This window comes from Lolium perenne, chromosome 3 (genome assembly GCF_019359855.2).
Source record: "Lolium perenne isolate Kyuss_39 chromosome 3, Kyuss_2.0, whole genome shotgun sequence".
In the NCBI taxonomy this organism is placed as follows: Eukaryota; Viridiplantae; Streptophyta; class Magnoliopsida; order Poales; family Poaceae; genus Lolium; species Lolium perenne.
Genome location: NC_067246.2, coordinates 159360678 through 159374554, shown reverse-complemented (window position 1 = coordinate 159374554; position 13877 = coordinate 159360678). Strand labels below are relative to the sequence as shown.

The following is a 13877-nucleotide window of genomic DNA, read 5'->3' as shown; positions in this document are numbered from 1 at the left end:
TGTAGCACTCCATCTCTTCCACTCCTGCCCCTCCTTTTCTTCAGGCTCAAGAACCTTTCCTAACACGTACCCTTCCGTCGACTTTGTCCTTAGAATCAACATCCCCCTCCTGGACCAACTCAGATAACTTCCAACCCCATCGAGCTTGATCTCATCTCGCATGAGTTCAAGCTTATAATGCATCTCCCCATGTGGGGCAGCCTTCCTGCCTTCCCCAGAAGTAGCAGAAGATGGCCCATCTGCTGTCTTTGCAGCCAGCAAGTTGGCCAGCTTGTCAAGCACCTTGGCCATAGCCAGATCCTCCTCCGCCATCTCCAATCACAGCAACACAACTTCACCACAAGCACCACTGCCTTCAACCTCCTTTGGATCTGCTGCCACGAAATCCCGCACCATCCCACGCTTGCCCCTCAGAGAAGCCACCAGAGGAACACCATCATCATCGCCCTGGTTGTCGCTGGCGCCGCCACCACCACCGCCGCTGATACCATGTAGAAGAGGAAGCGTGGCTAACCTTGAGGCAGCAGCCAGCAGTTGCTATGTGATGTCTTAGGGTTTCTAACAGACCAGCCTCACTTATATACCATCCCAGGTCACTTGGGCTAATGGGCCACATGGGCCAGAATAGAAAGACAGACTGCTAGATAGAATGCAGCCCATATACTGTCCAACAGAAAATTACAATAAAAATAACAATATGCATCTATCATGTCACAAAAATTCAAATATAGCTATGAAGAGTAGCTAATTCAACATGGGCTAATAATTTGACCCACGCTAAATTTGTCTTTTCTGTTATCAAACTACACATTAAGTTTGGTTCTGAAACTGCATAGCATAATAGATATAAATACAATATTAGTATCATGAATTTTATTCACAAGATTTTGAAACTTTTAAATAGGTACATTATGCAGGTGCACCGGTGTTGCTCGATGGATGGGAGTGTTGGATATGTTCTCGGAGAAGTGGATTCTAGGTAATTACATTACGGTAGCAGGTACAATGCCACACTCTATTTCTATCATGTTTGACCACGATCAAACTAGCCTACCAGCATAGATAGGGCTTAAGTCAACTATTTAACAATCAACAGCCCAAGTAGGATGTTTGGATATTTTGTGGTAGCTGGATCACACAAATTTGCAAGATAAAACACATGACATTACTCTTAGGTAGTCAAATATTATAATTTTGCATAATTAACAATCAACAAAAGAAGCTTGGTGACCGGGTGTATACGTGAGCACGTCTCCGTTGAGTGACATGTGTCTAACGGCATCCGTTCTCTCCGTCAGGTGATGTACTACTAAAAAATTATTTCACAAGATTCCTTATACCGTTTCGTGCTCTCACCTTCAATTCCCCAATTCCCCAACGAACCCAAAAATCCGAACGACCTGGTGGATGCTGCTCTCGGTCGGTGAGGCCGTCGCTGTGATGCGCCCGCAGGGCGGCCATCAAGGTCGAGGACGGCGCCCCTGACCGTGGCTCCTGCTCTCCTGCGCCGGCGCCGGAGGAAGCCGCGGATTGGCAGCCCCTTCCAACCACGGCGCGCGCGCGGCGGAGGACTCGAGGCTGGGCCGTGCGGCCGCGCGAGGTGGCGGCGCGAAGTAGGGCGACGTGGAGGCGGCTCTCGAACCGGAGGAAGGCGTGGAGGCGGCGGCTACGTCGCTGGAGCAGGGGGTGGCCGCCGGCTAGATGGTGGAGATTGGGCAGAGCTCGATGCAGGTCAAGCCACCACCCCCCGTCTAGGCGCCCATACGCAGCTCTTCGGCAGGGCCACGCGCAGTGAGGGCCTCCCGAGGAGGAGAGCGGCAGTGGATGCCACGGCCGAGGACGCGGCACACGGCCGCACGCACGGTCTTGGTCAAGCCGACGGACGCCGCCGCCACGGCCGAGGGCGTGGGCGGCCCTGGAGCTGCAGTGCACGTACGGCGTTGGTCCGGTCCCGCGGACGCCATGGCCAAGCGTGCGGGCGATGCTGGAGCTGCTGTTCATGTACGGCGTTGGTCCGGCCGGCGGACGCCTCGCCGGAGCGCGCGGGCAGGGCTGGAGCTGCAGTGCACATACGACACTGAGCCGGTCCAGCGGGCACCATGGCCAAGCGCACGGGCAACGCTGTAGCTGCTGGTCCGGATCGGCGGACGCCACGGCCGAGCGCGCACGGCGGTGCTAGAGCTGCTGAGCATGTACAGAGTACATCGATGCAACTGGCGCGGCGCCGTCCGTGGCTGGGGAAGAACTACCGTTTGGCTAATGGCTGGATATCTGGGCTAATTAATTGTTTAATATGTATATTGTACGACTGTGTTGGGTGTTAATGAGTGCAAAGCAGAGTGCTATGTTGAAATGCCGAATCTGTGGTTGATGCTTCTGTCCACTAGCGAGAACAGCGCAAAAATCAAAACCCACCCTGCGTGGTCCACAAGAGTCGGTGAGAAAAAGTTGATAGACGCCGTGTCGTCGCCGTGAGCATCTCCGAGCTTGCAGGAAGAATCTAAAAGCAAATCGGACGGTAATGGATGCGTGCTCACGTATACACGCGGTCACAAAATCCACTCTCTAACAATCAAAGTTTCAATTGGTTGACCACACGGATCCCAGAACGACCTATATTCAAATACCATGGGGACGGAGGTTGACTTGTAGTAAAGTGGTCATATGCTTATAAGAAACAGACCTTCCCATAAAGTGTAGTCAAATCCACTTCATCGAATGGAAGATAACCTGCCAACAGGACATATAGAATAACTCCACATGACCATGTATCAGCAAGTGCCCCATCATATCCTTTATGACTGAGGACCTGTTTCATAACACAAATTTCACAGTTAACAAATATTTGGCAGGTAAAACACATCAGTTCTATATACCTGACCAAGAATAAGAAGACTGATTTTACAGAGAAAATAATCAATAGCTGCTGGTTGCATTTTCCTACAAGAGCAGTAGCCCAGCCCTTTGCTAGTTATGAACTTAAGTATAACTAGATAACTGTGCGATGGTATAAACTCTCTACCATAATATGAAAATTGGACAATGAAACATTATCTATATAACAATCATCCCATGTCAACTTGCTTGGGAAAAAGGCTTTGATGTTGTTGTTGTTGTTGTTGTTGTTGTTGTTGTTGTAATCATCACATGTCACGTGATAGAATGGCATTAATCAACCGGCCTGACAGTTAAATCTTGAAGTATTTGCATTCTATAGTGATTGCTTTAGTTTTCAGATTAACTCTGGCAAATTCATTACTGGTGGCAACTTCATCGACTGGTGACAGTCAGCCGTTGACTCCATTCCACCATCACTAAGGGCTTCTCCTCATTCATAACAATGTGGTGGACTTGAAAGCAGAGAAATGCCACCATCTTCAACAGTGAGAGGCCCAACAGCATTTTACTGCTCGACACCATCCAAGCGGAGGCAGACTTGTGGGCTAAAGCAGGGCGGACAGCCACCAGGAGTCACTACAGCAGAGCTTAGCACTTAAGGTAGGGCGCATGTTACTTGTACACTCGTAAATATTTTTTCCTATCTATCAATATATCAAGACTCGAAGCTTGAAAAAAGAATACAGCAAATCCATGATAGGGACTTCACCATAAGTACCTGCTACAATTTGATATCCAAATACTGCCAACAAAAATAACGTATTCAAATGGAATGTAAATCTAAAATCCACCAATTCCTTGCAGTGGACAGGTATAGTGATGCCTAACTAGAAGAACTAAATATATGTTATTCAGATGATATACCTCTGGGGCAACATAGTTTGGGGTTCCACACGTAGTACGTAGAAGGGTAGCTCCCTACATGGGACAAAATAAGCAAATCGATAAGTGAAATAAAATTAGCAAGGCATCAACAAAGCTTGAGAAAGGTATGCACCTGTGCAGGCCATGCACTGAGTCCGAAGTCTGAAATTTTAAGATTTCCTTGGGAGTCAAGGAGAAGATTTTCAGGCTGCAAACAGCATGCAGAATAAGCCCAACAAACCCACAAGTTGTGAACCTCAGAACTCATGTTTCATTTTAAATAATCACCTTTAAATCTCTATGGTAGACTCCTTTGCTGTGGCAAAAATCAACACCATCAATAAGCTGCTGAAAGTATTTACGTGCATCGGCTTCACCAAGTCTCCCATGACGAATCTGAAATTGGTTGTTTTTACAGCAATGTTAGGTTCCCGTTTCACATCAACATATACTTGAACTTGAACCTCAGTAAGGAGATCCAAGTAAAGACAGGTGGGCCAATTCAAATTTAAGTAATAGCAGTACCCACCATCCAGAGAATGTAGACCAAGAGCAGCATATTTCACAGATGTATAAAATGTGAACAGCCTGGAGAAAATATATGCCGTCTTGCTAGTGTTACATGATTCAAGGTATTTACCCCAATTCTACATATATTTTTACTTAAGCAAAACACTCAGAATCAACAGAATAAAGTTTGAAAATTATGTTTATACATCCTAGGAGGAATAAGCCAGACATCCAAGCTACAAACAGAAGAATTAGTTCTAACTGTAAATCTTGAAGTCAAGACTGACCATGACAGACATCACTAAGAAGAGTGGGGTCTTACAATTTTGTCAAATAGTTCACCACCAGTGATGAACTCCAAGATTATAAATATCTTCTTTCGGCTGGCCAAAACCTGCACATAATAGAATGGGTGGTAATGATCCTACTGGTACTTAAAGAAGACAAGTGAGAATAAATATTAACAATACCAACATCTCTATAAGAAAGTAGACACATTACCTCGTGTAACCTGACCACATTGGGATGCCTCACAAGCTTCATTATGGATATCTCTCTCTTGATCTGCATAAAATAATCATGTAAGATCAAATCCATCACTCTGAAAAGTGCTCACTCAATTAACTTGTGCAGTTGTACATCGCAAAGGCGGTACAGCTTCCGCGCCCAAAAAGGGCAGTAAAGCTAATACTGTTTTCCTCACGATCATAAGCTTACCACCATTTATAGGAAATAGTAGTGAAATGGAGCTGCCTAGGACCATTACAACCAAAAGGGATGTTTCATGCACTTGTGGACACCAAAATGGATGGGCAGACTAAAAATGCTTCAAAGGTTTTAATCCAATTCACAATTGTGCCTACAATAAACCCTGGGAAGCCAGTTAAATGAAATGTCTCAAACCTGGACAAGTAACTCCTCGGCCATAGAATAGAAGGGTCGGGCTTAAAATAGATCAGCTATATTCAGATTAAGCATATCTTCATACACAGTTTTCTTGCAACAAAACAGAACTCCTCCAAACAGCAACCAATTCGTGGTATCTACTGATCCGGGGATTATAGAAGTTAAATAGATGACGCGTCCACGAGCCACTCCAAGAGCACTTGGGAGTGAGGCAGAGAGCTCCCAGTTGTCGATCAGGAAACCCAATCCAGCCAACAACTGGGGAATTAGAGGGAATCGATCCGACTCCAGTCGCAGTAGGAGACCAAAACCCTCCTCACCTGATCCACCATCTTGTGCTTGAGGATGGAGGAGCGGTCGAGCACCTTCATGGCGACGCTCTCCCCGGTCTCCGTGTTCTGCGCGAACTTGACCTTGGCGAACGTCCCCTCCCCGATGGTCCGCCCCACTTCGTACTTCCCAACCCGCCGCAGCGGCCCTCCTCCTCCCCCTCCTCCAACCATCCTCTCAGGTTGGGCTCGATGTTAGTCGGTGGGCGACTCGCGGAGGATTCAAAACAAAAAAAGCAGAGTCGTACTACGGGGAGCTCGAGCTCAACAACTAAGTGCTCAGCTCGACAGCGCCATTGATGAATTGATGGGATTTGGCACCGCAGCAAGCGACCGTGTGTGCCGCCCCAATGGGGTGGGGAATTTGCGTTGGATTTTGCTTGAACGCGACGGACTGTTCCGTGGTGATGATTGCTTTTGACTAGGGTAGAATGTGTAGGGTGTAGTGCTGAAATTTAGCTAGAATGCCCGTCGTATGTCGTGTCGTCTCGGCAAGGAATCAAAAATGCCCAACTCATGGAATGGCTAATATGTCTTTCTAAGGGCAAGACGCATTTTAATATTCGTGAGCATTCGTTGCGTCGCGCTGCGGACGCTAAAATAATCGTTTTTGTCCACGTCCGTTTGCGTCTGGGGCTGCTCCAGCGGGGCGACGTATTTATTTTTTTATTGTTTTTTTTCTCTTCTCCATTTAAACATAGTTCCAAATATTACTGGCTTCGTCTGGCCCGTAGCCAGATTCGCTGTAAAGAAAGAACATTCTAAGTTCTAATCGGTGTCCGAGCCGGATTCGTCGGTGTGGTAGTGCCTGCGGTAGGTTGTGTCGACGAACACATTGACGATCATCTCGTCGTCCCCCTCGTACAAGAAGGTGAGCTGGCAGTCGGTCTCAAGCGCGAGGTCACGGGTGAACTTGTCCCACCCCGTGTGCGAACAGGACTTCCACGGTCCAACGGCAGAAGTTACAGCTGGCCTCCCGTAGCTGCAAATACGCCGGCTCGACGCCATCGACGAACTCGGCGAACTTGTCCGGGAGCCGCTTGATGCCGAGTGGGTCGTCGTCGATGCGGAGGAGGAACTCGAAACAGCGGTCGTCCTGCGAAGACGAGGAGGGCGCAGGCGACGGCGAGCGTGGGGCCGTAGCTGCTCCACCACGACGGCCCCTTCCCCGGCCCCAAGGGCGCCCAGGGCCGCGGCCTCGACCGCCTCGCTGGCCACCAGGACCGGCCATCGACTTCCTCGCGGGTCTGGATGCGTCAGGAACACCTAGGCGGCGCTACGGTCGAGCTTTGTGGCGGCTAGGGTTTCTTTGGAGGAGTGGATGAGGAAGAAGAACGCGCGCCCCCTTTATATAGGCCGGAGGCATGCGGTGGCCACGGGACGCGTGGCGTCGCCATTAACGTGGTTGGCGGAGGTGGGCTGCTACCGCTCGGCAGCCGAGGCATCGCCATTAACGTGGCGCAGACTGCCGAAGCGACGGAACGGCGCAGTCACTAGCGCGTTTGAGAAGACGCATCGACGCAGAGTCGCTGCCAGGCGGGCCCGACGAAACGTCCGCCAGACGCGAGCGGACACTTTCCGGACGTCCGCGGAGACGCATCCGAGGCGCATATTTGGGCCAGGTTTGCGTCTCCGTGGACGGCCCGGTCACTTTACGTCGCCCCGCTGGAGGTGGTGCCAGACGCATTTCCGGTCACGACGGACGAAAATGGTCGCTCGGCGACCGTTTGCGTCGCGCCGCTGGAGATGCCCTAATACTAAATAAATTCGTTTTTGCCACAACAATTATCCTAGTTCTCACTCCAGATTGTGTCGTGATTCGTGCTAGTCATTAGTTGGCAACGTAGTTTGTAATTGAGATTTTTACAGTTGTGACTGAAAATTAGTCCACACCCAAATAAATTTGCGACAAACTCACTATTCTAACTCCTCATTCTCATGTAGTCGTATCGAGTGAGAACGGTTGTAACATCCCAAAAATTTCAAAACAAAGAAAATGAATTTCCCTATTTTCCAAATTTTGGAACCAACAAAAACTTTTATTACAACTTGTGCTATGCATAGTACCCATGTTTAATTCTTGTGATATTGCCATGATTGCTTGTTGAAGTATTTTGAAATGATCTTAAACCCTAAACCTCACCCCTCTTTTGACCATCCAAGTTAAAACAAAATAAAAAGAATTTAAATAAGAAAAGGGCATATGTGCCTATGGCTATTTTTGCAAAACTTTACCCCAGGACTTTCTACCTTGTTTAGAGGATGGGAAAACCTTAATAAACTTTACCTAGTACTTATCAAACCAAATCCAAAGGTGAAACCAAAGAAAATAAAAAGAAATTAAAAATGCCATAGAGGCATATGGGAGTAAATAGCAAATTTGTGAATTTGAGAATCTTAACCCTAAGACTTGTTGTGAATGGTGGGATCACTCCTCTATACCATTTCAACACTCAACAACATCAATTGGGTCAAGAAAAGTCAAAGTAAAAAAATCAAATGCAACATATGCATAGAGGCATATGTGGCACATAGCCACACTAAATTGACCCTAACCCATGCCCAAGTAAAGCAAGGGGAACAAATTAGAAGATTAAGAAAAATTGGAATTTCACCTCTTATGTGTTTATGGCCATTTTTGCAAATCTTTGAACTAGACCTTTTGGAATTGATTCAATTGTTTGGAAATGTTCCTAAACTAATAAGAATCACTTTTGATTCAAGAGAAAACCAAATAAATAAAAGAGAAAGAAAAGAAATGGAGAAATACCCACTTTCACTCACATACACTTTGGCCAACTTTGCAAATCTTCAACCAAGGCCACCTTTGCTTGTGCCATTGCTTGTGAAACACTTATATATCAAAAACAAACACTTTTGCATCAAAGAAACACAATTCAAATCAAAGGAAAAAATCAGAATTCAATTACATGTGATAATGGTCACTTTGCCCTTTTATAAAATGTTACCCACTTTGCACCCCTGGTTTGGATTATTCTTAAACCAAACTTGGACTACCCTTTCCACCTCATCCAAGACCATGTCAAGGTGAACAAGTTTGATGTTGACCATCAAGGTTGACTCTGGCTAGGTTGACCAGAATAGAGATGTCAAGTGGAGACTTTGAAACAAAGAGAAGATTAGCCCCATTTTGAAATCTTGCAAACCAGCACCATTTTGACCACCACCACCACCATTCTACTCCATTGAATATTCAAATCAACTCCACCAAAAAGAATTTCAGAATTCAACAAAAAGTTTCATGCGGCCATTTCATCAAACACATTGTGTGCAAAAATCTAAAAAGTGGACACATACTATAATCCAATGGATTTTGGGCTAAACCCCTTTCTATTTGTGATCATCAACCTCATGTACCTCCTCTGCATCAGACCAAGCCCTTTTGCACTGATTAAAGTGGTGGAATGATGAAGAACAACCCCATGCCGGCCATGAGAGACACCACCATGCCACCCTACCTCACCACCTCTCTCTGGTCCATCCAACCTTGTCATCTAGACTCACCAGGAAGTACTGCACCTGCCAGACATGATGCCCATCCAAACCATGCACGACAACACCCTGGCTCGAGTGTGATCGCCGCGCCAGGGCACGCCAGCGCGCGCACTGGCATGTCACTGGACACGCCAGTACCATGCCTCGCCTGGTCGCGTCTGTCCTTCCCTCCCTCTCTCCTCGCGCACGCTCACTCAACACCACACCAGAACCATCCCAGACAAACGCCATTGGCCGCGCGTGCACCGTCGCTGTCGCCATGATCAAACCCCTGCCGCCACGGTACTGCGAGCACTCCACCGTCGCCAGCACGCCTCAGACCACCTCTCTCTGTGCCATCAAGCTCATTAGCTTTGCCTAGACGTCGCCTACACCCTGCGCACCCTATCTTGCCCCTTCGCCGTTCCAATCGCCGTCGCCATGATCGACCGCAAGCGTGCCCCGCAGAGCCCCTCCACCCTATAAATAGAGCCACTCCCGCGCCTCCTTCTCCACACCAAATTTGCTCCCCTCCTTCTCCTTGATCTCCTCGACCCACTTCTCCTCTCCAATTTGCACCGTAGCTCGTCAATTCCTCGCTGGAGTCCGCGGCGGTGCTGAAGAAGAAGACGACGATTCTGGCCACCATCGGAGTTGCCGTCGGTACCAGCCACCTCGCCGTCGTCCACAACCTCACCTCGCATCAACACCGCCGGCTGCCGACCCCTGATTAGCTCTCCGACCCCCTACCCTCGCCGCTGTCCGTGCTGTTTCTCGTCGGAGAAGACGATGCACCTGGATCGTCGGATCTGGATCTAATCGTGCGTCCCATATTAATCCATACCGATTCGGTGAATTAGAGTCGCTGACGCGTAGGTCCCACCGTGTCAGTTGGCCCACTGCGTGAGCAGCGCTAGCTGGGCTGGCCCATTTCCCTCTCACTCGTTCGGGCCCGTTAGCATTTCCCGCCTAGGCCCAAATTTTGAATTTGAATAAATATGTTTCAATCAATTTTGCTGGCAGATGCTTTATTCAAATTCAAACAACTTCAAATCTACTGAACCATTTTGGACAAACTTTATATTGTTGAAAAGCCTATGAAATTTCCTATCCAGCCACACTGGTTTGAACCTTAGAACTATTGTAGAATTTGAATAGCAAAAATAACAAGTCAGAGATATTTCAGAATTCAAATAAATCTAGAAAATCAACCATATTGAATTTTGAGGTGATTCCACCTCTCATAATTCACATTTCACAAACTCTAATTGTTTATGTAAAAATATCACTTGGTTACTTTGTATGATCATGGGCTAGAGCAAAATATTGGCTATGTAGTCAATACTAGCCCATTTGACTCATTTTCAAAAATTAAGATTTCAAATCTATGAGGTGTAGCACCTCATTTAAATCATCTTCCCAAGTGGTATTAAGTAATGTTATGACCTTAGTGGCAAGGTCTCATAATTTCTCACTTGAGGATCTTAAATTATATAGTTATTTAAATAGCATGAGATGATGAATCTCATTTAAATCATTTTTCTCAAATGATAAGTGTGAAGTGTTGACCTTGGTCAACATGTGATCATACATGGTTATTTGAGAAGATTAAATCTTAAGAAGATTCAATGAGAGGAAATTATTTCTCCAAAGAACTAAATAGAAACCCTAATTCACATTTCAATGAGAGGAAATTATTTTCTCTAACACTAAGTAAGAAACCCTAGCATAATTTTGGAATAAATATTAAGTAGTGATGCTAGATCATTTGTGTGAGCCATTAAGGCCAATTAAGTCTACTTAAGTGTTGTTTGGTGATTGTATCCTCGTATTCATTTATAGACGCTAGTACCGGAGACTATCAAGAAGAAGAGGTTTTCTACCCAGAGGAAGGGGAAGAGAACTTTGATCACCTCACCAATCAAGGCAAGCTATTACCAATGCAATATAGGTTAGTGCAAAGCTCTACAAGAGCAAGGCACCATTACTTTTTACTTTATGATCCTATCCCAAGTTTTTTACTTTACAAGCTTTATTGGATTTTATTTATCAAAGTTACTTTTTGATTTATGATTCACTTGGTTTAGTTATGGAGTAGTACAAGAGCATCACACTTAGCCTAGAAAGCTATAAGTTATTTAGCACCCCTTATAACTAGTTGCTAGTGCTAAACATTAAAAGTGACTACTCTAGTTGGGAACTTGTGAAATGAAATGACTTTGAAAACCTTGGAATGATGAGTCATTCTATTGAAAGATTTTGAAGGTGAACATGACTTGGTGAATTTTACAAAACTCATGGTTGGGTTCGGATGTGATACCTTTCCAATTCTTAAGTACCCCCACAATACCTGAATCTGGGTAAGGCTTGACTGGAAACTTATGTATTTTAGTATGGGTTCCCTCTGAACAAGCGTCATAGGGGTTATGCCGAGGCTGCCTCCATTGAAAGTGAAATGACGTGAAATGAGGTGAATGTCCTACCCAAGCCCTGTGCAGTTCCCGGGTTGACGGTTTGTTTTCACCGGGAGGCCAAGCTCATGGGGAGAGGTGCCTATACTAGGGTATTTAAATGAAAGGTTAGGATTGGTAGTTCGCGTACTGCGTACGATAAATCAGGGCCAGTTACCCCTGACGAACTATGGCAATTGTTGTGGCACAAGTGTACAACCTCTACAGAGTTTAATCTATTCGAATAGCCACGTCCGCGGTCATGGACAGTTGGAAAGGCCATACTGTTCCATCATCAGAATTTTCTAAAAATATGAATGGTGACTTGTGACTTGAATTGAAAGGTGATTTTGACTTAAATCACAACTGAGTTGTGGGGATGACACTAATGTTCCCACCTGAGTTAGGCAAATGAAGAGGTTTTGATTATTAAAGTGCTTATGAAATAAAACTGGCTTGATGCAAATGAAACTAGAGCTTAGAACCCCCTTACTATAGTTGATAGTATTTACCTTAGTATTAGTTTGCGAGTACTTTAAAGTACTCATGGCTGTGTCCCTGGCTATTCAAATGGCCAGACTATGAAGAGGAGTACCAGAACCAAGAAGAAGGACAGCAGGACGTCTACGACAACTAGGATCACTCCTAACGTCAACAGTTGCCTGTGGAATAAACGGACTACTACTACGCTACTTCGCTTCCGCTATGTGTTTTGTAATTGATCAATAGATCATCTATTATTGTAATGAGACTGGATCATGTGATCCTTTATTTGTAAGACAATTATGGTATGTAATGAATGATGTGTTGTGATATCAATCTATTATGTCTCGCAAAAACAATATTCCTGGGATTGCGAGGAATGGCATAATAGGCATCTGGACTTAAAAATCTGGGTGTTGACAAGTTGGTATCAGAGCCATTGTTGAACTTAGGAGACCCTAGTTAGAATGGACGTCTGAAAAACTTAGTTTCAAAACAAATGAAGCGATTATTTATGAAAACTTATTCTCACTCTCATCCTTGAGATCTTCTTCAAAATAAGAAAGTTATGCTCTGTTCTTCTTATACTACTACATAAAATTTTGACACACTACTCACCTCTCTAACTTACTCATCATAATTCTTCACAGATGGAGTACACCTGCAAGTCCTATCAGCTTGGCCACGGAGGGAACCTCATGTTCGAGAAGGATTTGAAGCAACTAGTTGAGTATTTAGGACGCCCGTATCCCGAGTTCTTTGGAATACCCCTCAACAATCCATCGGGAGGACAACCTCGGTGGGAAGTTACTGCAGATCTGAGAGGAAGCCTTGGAGCCCCAATGTGGGAAACCATCTGGTTTTCTGTAACGGGAAACACTTGGAAGGAAGGACTAGTCAGAGCTATGCAAGAAGCAATTACCCGTCTGTGCGGACAGAATGTGAACAAACTCAAGAATACCCGCTTCATTTACTACCCAAGACATGATCCCATGGGAAGACCAATCACTATGCCCCCGCACCCGGAGATGAACCACTATGTTGCCTACCTAGACTTCATGATGTACAAGACCCGCAAGGAGTTGGACAACGCCCTCGCCTTTCGCCAAGCACATTACCCGTGAAGACGAAGAATCCACCCTGAAGAGTAGTATCGTTAAAGCACTTTCGTAGGTGTGAGTTTGTATCAGGAACCCCTTGTATCGTAGAACGAATGAATGGTTCTTCCAACCAACGGTGTGTTAGATTTGTAATGTGTGATGCTTGGTATGAATGAAAAAGTGTTGTTGGTTTTTACCCCCGCAGCACTACTCATTTTTTTTTTCAAGTTATGAACTTTTTAAAACTTTAACAAAACAAACCATAGAAAGTTCCCTCTTATCTTATCATCTACCTCAATGTTCAGATGGCCCCACCAACCCGCAGCACCAACAAGGACACAATGATGCAGATGCTCCAGATGATGATGGCAGACCGAGAAGCCGAGAGAGCTGAACGACAAGCCAAGATTTCTGCACTGCAACAGATAGCTCAGAACAATCAAGGCCATGGAAACCACGATCACCCTGGATCGAAGCTGAAGAATTTTTAGAACACCAACCCACCCATGTTCAGCAAGACCGAAGAGCCACTTGACGCTGATGACTGGCTCCAGACAATGGAGAACAACCTCGAAGTTGCGGGAGTTGAAGCCGCAGAAAAAGTACTATTCGCCACCCACTACCTGTCAGGACCTGCCAGAGCCTGGTGGACAAGCACCCGTGCAATGAATGCGGGACAGATGATGACCTAGGAAGATTTCAAGCTGAAGTTTAGCAAGTACCATGTGCCCCAAGGACTGATCAAGAAGATGAGAGACGAGTTCCGCGAACTCAAACAAGGAAGGATGTCCGTGGTGGAATACCGCAACAGGTTTCTCACTCTGTCAAGGTACGCCCCGGAC

General features: G+C 45.9%; 1 protein-coding gene across 4 annotated transcripts in view; it reads right to left on the bottom strand.

The window, feature by feature from the left end:
- LOC127323547 (CBL-interacting protein kinase 8) overlaps window positions 1-6003 on the bottom strand; it is a 36174-nt gene extending 30171 nt beyond the window's left edge. The window contains exons 1-7 of one of the 4 annotated variants that reach the window (XM_051351662.2): window positions 5499-6003; window positions 4774-4836; window positions 4595-4666; window positions 4051-4158; window positions 3896-3970; window positions 3763-3816; window positions 2684-2809 (exon numbers count right to left, since the gene is read on the bottom strand). In XM_051351662.2, coding sequence (XP_051207622.1) covers window positions 2684-2809; window positions 3763-3816; window positions 3896-3970; window positions 4051-4158; window positions 4595-4666; window positions 4774-4836; window positions 5499-5681 — 681 coding nt within the window. In that variant the 5' untranslated portion in view covers window positions 5682-6003. The remainder of the gene's footprint in view (window positions 1-2683; window positions 2810-3762; window positions 3817-3895; window positions 3971-4050; window positions 4159-4594; window positions 4667-4773; window positions 4837-5498) is intronic. The other 3 variants (XM_051351661.2, XM_051351660.2, XM_051351663.2) reach the window with 3 other exon arrangements.
- Between the last annotated feature and the right edge of the window lie 7874 nt (window positions 6004-13877).